At 46.8% G+C, this 7,500-nt stretch overlaps 1 protein-coding gene across 1 annotated transcript in view; it reads right to left on the bottom strand.

Moving 5' to 3' along the window:
• LOC308316113 (A-type voltage-gated potassium channel KCND2-like) overlaps positions 1-7,500 on the bottom strand; it is a gene marked incomplete at both ends in the record, with an annotated part of 104,268 nt that overhangs the window by 4,619 nt on the left and 92,149 nt on the right. The window contains one exon of the mRNA XM_080764508.1: positions 5,361-5,529. Within this exon, the coding sequence (XP_080620634.1) occupies positions 5,361-5,529 (169 nt within the window). The remainder of the gene's footprint in view (positions 1-5,360; positions 5,530-7,500) is intronic.

Raw genomic sequence — 7,500 nt, 5'->3', positions numbered from 1 at the left:
AACCGTTACCACGGAGACAGGAAACAACCACAACCGTCACCACGGAGACAGGAAACCACCACAAACGTTACCACGGAGACAGGAAACCACCACAAACGTCACCACGGAGACAGGAAACCACCACAACCGTCACCACGGAGACAGGAAACCACCACAACCGTCACCACGGAGACAGGAAACCACCACAACCGTCACCACGGAGACAGGAAACTACCACAACCATCACCACGGAGACAGGAAACCACCACAACCGTCACCACGGAGACAGGAAACCACCACAACCGTCACCACGGAGACAGGAAACCACCACAACAGTTACCACGGAGACAGGAAACAGAATGAAACGGACCGAAAATTAAAACTAGGCTATGATGAATAAAACTGAGGCTAAATATACTGACAATTTCGTCAACAAATAAAAACTAGAATAAAATGTTAGGAAGTGTGTTTTCTGCTAGCATTGGTGTGCGCGTGCGTGCGTGCGTGCGTGCGTGCGTGCGTGTGTGTGTGTGTGTGCGTGCGTGCGTGTGTGTGTGTGCAGCCTGCTGTGTGCTGAATAAATCAAGGGAAATGTCCGGACGCATGATGTGCTCCGTCTCTCCACGTCTAACTCAGTGTCTCTGTTAGACCAACAATGTACCGAAGGTTTGAAGGCAACTCTCAATCTTTCTCTCACACGCACGCACGCGCACACACACACACACACACACACACACACACACACACACACACACACACACACACGTTCCATCAAAAAGCTCCGCTGAGAAAAAGGAAGACAGAAACGATGATTAGAGGAAGTAGGGCGACAGGAACAAGAGGGAAAGAGTCGCGGGTCGTTGATTGAAGGCTCTGTCTGTCTGTCTGTCAGCGGTTAGGAGGCGTGCGTGCATGTTTGCGCGCACACACACACACACACACACACACACACACACACACACACACACACTCTTCCCGACACGATGCTGAAGTGTGTTTCTATATAACAACAGTGAGCTGTCCATGGTGCTGAAGTGTGTTTCTATATAACAACACAGTGAGCTGTCCATGGTGCTGAAGTGTGTTTCTATATAACATCACAGTGAGCTGTCCATGGTGCTGAAGTGTGTTTCTATATAACACAGTGAGCTGTCCATGGTGCTGAAGTGTGTTTCTATATAACACAGTGAGCTGTCCATGGTGCTGAAATGTGTTTCTATATAACAACACAGTGAGCTGTCCATGGTGCTGAAGTGTGTTTCTATATAACAACACAGTGAGCTGTCCATGGTGCTGAAATGTGTTTCTATATAACACAGTGAGCTGTCCATGGTGCTGAAGTGTGTTTCTATATAACACAGTGAGCTGTCCATGGTGCTGAAGTGTGTTTCTATATAACACAGTGAGCTGTCCATGGTGCTGAAATGTGTTTCTATATAACAACACAGTGAGCTGTCCATGGTGCTGAAGTGTGTTTCTATATAACATCACAGTGAGCTGTCCATGGTTCTGAAATGTGTTTCTATATAACACAGTGAGCTGTCCATGGTGCTGAAATGTGTTTCTATATAACATCACAGTGAGCTGTCCATGGTTCTGAAATGTGTTTCTATATAACAACAGTGAGCTGTCCATGGTGCTGAAGTGTGTTTCTATATAACAACACAGTGAGCTGTCCATGGTGCTGAAGTGTGTTTCTATATAACATCACAGTGAGCTGTCCATGGTGCTGAAGTGTGTTTCTATATAACACAGTGAGCTGTCCATGGTGCTGAAGTGTGTTTCTACATAACAACACAGTGAGCTGTCCATGGTGCTGAAGTGTGTTTCTACATAACACAGTGAGCTGTCCATGGTGCTGAAGTGTGTTTCTATATAACACAGTCAGCTATCCATGGTGCTGAAGTGTGTTTATATATATAACACAGTGAGCTGTCCATGGTGCTGAAGTGTGTTTCTATATAACACAGTGAGCTGTCCATGGTGCTGAAGTGTGTTTCTATATAACACAGTGAGCTGTCCATGGTGCTGAAGTGTGTTTCTATATAACATCACAGTGAGCTATCCATGGTGCTGAAGTGTGTTTCTATACAACACAGTGATCTGTCCATGGTGCTGAAGTGTGTTTCTATATAACATCACAGTGAGCTATCCATGGTGCTGAAGTGTGTTTCTATATAACATCACAGTGAGCTATCCATGGTGCTGAAGTGTGTTTCTATATAACAACACAGTGAGCTGTCCATGGTGCTGAAGTGTGTTTCTATATAACACAGTGAGCTGTCCATGGTGCTGAAGTGTGTTTCTATATAACACAGTGAGCTGTCCATGGTGCTGAAGTGTGTTTCTCTATAACACAGTGAGCTGTCCATGGTGCTGAAGTGTGTTTCTATACAACAACAGTGAGCTGTCCATGGTGCTGAAGTGTGTTTCTATATAACACAGTGGGCTGTCCATGGTGCTGAAGTGTGTTTCTATATAACACAGTGAGCTGTCCATGGTGCTGAAGTGTGTTTCTATATAACAACATTGAGCTGTGAACAGGGAGCTGTTCACTGGGAGCTGTTCACTGGGAGCTGTTCACAGGGAGCTGCTCACAGGGAGCTGTTCATAGGGAGCTGTTCATAGGGAGCTGTTCACAGGGAGCTGTTCACAGGGAGCTGTTCATAGGGGGTTGTTCATAGGGAGCTGTTCACAGGGAGCTGTTCATAGGGAGCTGTTCACAGGGAGCTGTTCATAGGGAGCTGTTCACAGGGAGCTGTTCACAGGGAGCTGTTCATAGGGGGTTGTTCATAGGGAGCTGTTCACAGGGAGCTGTTCACAGGGAGCTGTTCACAGGGAGTGCATGCGTGGTGTCATGACGACACTGCTTCACATGATTGAGACAGATCACCTCCTCTCTACGTCTCACTGTGGCACACACACACACACACACGCACGCACACGCGCACACACACACACACGCACACGCACACGCACACACGCACACACACACACACACACACACACACACACACACACACACACACACACACACACACACACACACACACACGTAATGTAACACTGCCAGCTGTAAAGGTGGAGTCATTAACGCCGTTAGCTGTTGAGCGCTGCAGGGTCTGTGATTAGTTGATTGAATGGAAACTAATGTAAAAGGACAATTACAGTAGGCAGGTGGCACTGTGGATTGTTCTATTCTCATGAAAAAACTCCATTTAGTTTTAGTCATATTTTAGTCACCTGATATATTCACCCATTCACACACACACACCTTTACATAGATTGTGCATTACATTCACCCATTCACACACCCATTCACACACCTTTACATAGATTGTGCATTACATTCACCCATTCACACACCTTTACATAGATTGTGCATTACATTCACCCATTCACACACCTTTACATAGATTGTGCATTACATTCACACATTCACACACACATTCACACACCTTTACATAGATTGTGCATTACATTCACACATTCACACACCTTTACATAGATTGTGCATTACATTCACCCATTCATACACACATTCACAAACCTTTACATAGATTGTGCATTACATTCACACATTCACACACCTTTACATAGATTGTGCATTACATTCACCCATTCACACACACATTCACACACCTTTACATAGATTGTGCATTACATTCACACATTCACACACCTTTACATAGATTGTGCATTACATTCACCCATTCATACACACATTCACAAACCTTTACATAGATTGTGCATTACATTCACACATTCACACACCTTTACATAGATTGTGCATTACATTCACCCATTCACACACACATTCACACACCTTTACATAGATTGTGCATTACATTCACACATTCACACACCTTTACATAGATTGTGCATTATATTCACCCATTCACACACCTTTACATAGATTGTGCATTACATTCACACATTCACACACCTTTACATAGATTGTGCATTATATTCACACATTCACACACATTCAAACACCGATGGCGGAGGAAACCATGCAAGGCACCAACCAGCACATCAGGAGCAATCAGGGGTTCAGAGTCTTGCTCAAGGACACTTCCACACTAACTCTGGGGGAGGAGCCCACAGGGATCTAACCGAGAACCTATAGCGGTTACCATCCAGCCACTCTACCACTGAACCACCGCCGATGAATAACACTGATTTAGTGTTAGTCTAGTTTTAGTCGACTAAATATAATACGATATTTACTCAACTGGTTTAAAGGACTAAATCTACAGTTGAAATGTCAGTATTTGTACATTAAGTTGTATGTATAATAATAATTATTGTGGGTTTGTTTTTTTTATCCTGCAGCACGAGAGTGGAGCACGGCTGATTGACAGCAGCAGTTGTACAACTTCAACTAAGTACTTCTTTACGTTTATCACTGCAGGCAGGCACGCACACACGCACTCACTCACACGCACGCACTCACACGCACGCACTCACACGCACACGCACACACACAGTGTGAGAGAGTGACGTTTTAGCGGGTTTAGAGAGGTTAAATGAGACACTCCACTGAAATGGAGAGGATGAGAGAGAGAGAGAGAGAGAGAGAGAGAGAGAGAGAGAGAGAGGGCAATACGACTGACATAGAAACAGTTTTTTCAGAAAACTGTCAGGATGTAGAAGACATTTTTAGAATCTGATCTCAGGTCAGAATGGGTTATGTACCAGGTCTTATTACTTAAGTTAAGACCTGGAGGCGTGGTCAATGCTCTTTGGCCACTCAGAATAGTCAAATGGCATTGATCACGCCTCCAGGTCTTAACACAATCCCTACTTTTGGCGGAATCCTCCGCCATAAGGACTGTAATAACCTTCCGCTCGTGTCGGAATGCTCCGTCAGATAAGCTTTATTATGGATATCGATCCGCATCGCTGAGAACTATTTTTTATTTTGGGTCGGCCTTTCCTTCTTTAGCGATCCTAGACCGGATCGCGCATGCGCGCTGCCGTCCACCTCCCATCATACAGGCAGACTAAAAGCTGAATAACTCCTAATCTACGGATCTCTCCATGGTTTGGTCAATTAGCGCGATGTTCGGAGGTCTTTGCTGATAATCCGGTGGTCTAGATGGAAACATTGGTGCTTTCTAGAGCAAGGATGGCTACATTTTAGCTCGCTAGCATTGGCGCTATTTATTTAGCACAAGATGGACGCCCCACAACATCCGTTTCTGTGCTGCGTGCGCAACCTCTAAATCGCCCCCACAGACCGTGGCGGTCAGAAGTTGGATTTGTGTCCAGCAGGTGGCAGCCAAACGGTTAAGTTAAGTAATGAGACCCGGTGCTTAAGACACAGCCCAGTGTGCAGGTGTGGAGGTCCAGCGCCCTCTATGGGGGTGTTTCCTCACCTGCATCTTCTGCGCGCGCCTCTTGTCCGCCCGCTGGTTCTGGTGGTAGATCCGGCTGAAGTTGGACACGATGACGGGAACCGGCAGCGCGATGACCAGCACGCCGCTCAGCGAGCAGATGGACCCGAAGATCTTCCCCGCGATGGTCTTAGGCACCATGTCTCCATACCTGGAGGAGGAGGAGGAGGAGGAGGAGGAGGGGGAGGGGGAGGGGGAGGAGGAGGAGGAGGAGGGGGAGGGGGGGAGGAGGAGGAGGAGGGGGAGGGGGAGGAGGAGGGGGGGAGGAGGAGGAGGGGGGAGAGGGGGAGAGGGGGAGGAGGTATACGTTTAGCTGAAGCAGGGACGTGCACACGATTAAAAAAAAATAACCTTTAACCTGGCGCTAGCCCCTCCAATGCACGGCTTTCTGAAATGACATCATAGGCCAGCCATGTCATCGTCTCTGTAATGACATCATAGGCCAGCCATGTCATCGTCTCTGTAATGACATCATAGGCCAGCCATGTCATCGTCTCTGTAATGACATCATAGGCCAGCCATGTCTTCGTCTCAAAGACGAAGCGGTGGTTTTTCCAGACGATCCAAATAAAACTGTCCCAGAGAGCTGCTTCACGCTGTGCTGTCGTCTCTACAGAAACACAGGTTGACGCGCTCCATTTAGCTCACATCTCCCTTCCAATCAGTGATGACCCTGACAGATTGTTTATCTGGTGGCTCGGAATATCACTCACACACACACACACACACGCACACACATGCGTACGTACGCACGCACGCGCACGCACACACACACACACACACACACAGAGAGCTTCGCGTCCGTCCTGACTTATCGACCGTGTGTGAACACGGCCGCCACCGCTCTCGTCTCGTCTTCGCTGTCGAGCGAAGGATCGACGGCCGTCGCATCGATCGGACGAGCAGGATCCTGATGAGAGGCAGACAGACAGTCGATGGAGCTTACCACCCAGTGTGTGTGTGTGTGTGTGTGTGTGTGTGTTGTGCGTGCATGCGTGCGCGCTGCATGCACACCCGCGCCAGACTACGGTCAATACCAGCATTGGTGGAAGAGGGTGAACAAAGTATACTAGTCAAGTATTGCCAGAGCTTGTTGTGTTTTTGAAATATTAAATATACTGCCCAGGGACTCCCTCGAGGACCCCTGGGGGTCCCCGGACCCCCTGGAAGTCCCTCGAGGACCCCTGGGACTACCTCGAGGACCCCTGGGGGTCCCCGGACCCCCTGGAAGTCCCTCGAGGACCCCTGGGACTCCCTCGAGGACACCTGGGGTCCGCACTTTGGGGAACCACTGTACTAAAAAACTCTTCACGTGTTCCCCGTCTTTTCCTGAAGCTTTTCTGAAAATGTTTTATTCACCGATTACTGTAGCCTTAATGCTAATTAATGCTAATTCTACTGCTTTGCTGCTGAGAAGAAGTGTCGAGCAGAGAAACTGTGAATAGAATTAACATAATGACACCTTGACACACTGAATATATTCTGTCTGTGACAATCTATTCTACTGACCTGTTCTGTCTGTGACAATCTATTCTACTGACCTGTTCTGTCTGTGACAATCTATTCTACTGACCTGTTCTGTCTGACAATCTATTCTACTGACCTGTTCTGTCTGTGACAATCTATTCTACTGACCTGTTCTGTCTCTGACAATCTATTCTACTGACCTGTTCTGTCTGACAATCTATTCTACATGCCTGTTCTGTCTGACAATCTATTCTACTGACCTGTTCTGTCTGTGACAATCTATTCTACTGACCTGTTCTGTCTGTGACAATCTATTCTACTGACCTGTTCTGTCTGTGACAATCTATTCTACTGACCTGTTCTGTCTGTGACAATCTATTCTACTGACCTGTTCTGTCTGACAATCTATTCTACATGCCTGTTCTGTCTGACAATCTATTCTACTGACCTGTTCTGTCTGTGACAATCTATTCTACTGACCTGTTCTGTCTGTGACAATCTATTCTACTGACCTGTTCTGTCTGTGACAATCTATTCTACTGACCTGTTCTGTCTCTGACAATCTATTCTACTGACCTGTTCTGTCTGTGACAATCTATTCTACTGACCTGTTCTGTCTGTGACAATCTATTCTACTGACCTGTTCTGTCTGACA

This window comes from Protomyctophum bolini (genome assembly GCF_963924005.1).
Source record: "Protomyctophum bolini genome assembly, chromosome: 5".
Classification (NCBI taxonomy): Eukaryota; Metazoa; Chordata; class Actinopteri; order Myctophiformes; family Myctophidae; genus Protomyctophum; species Protomyctophum bolini.
The sequence above is the reverse complement of the archived record's forward strand: the minus strand, read 5'-3'. Positions and strand labels throughout refer to the sequence as shown.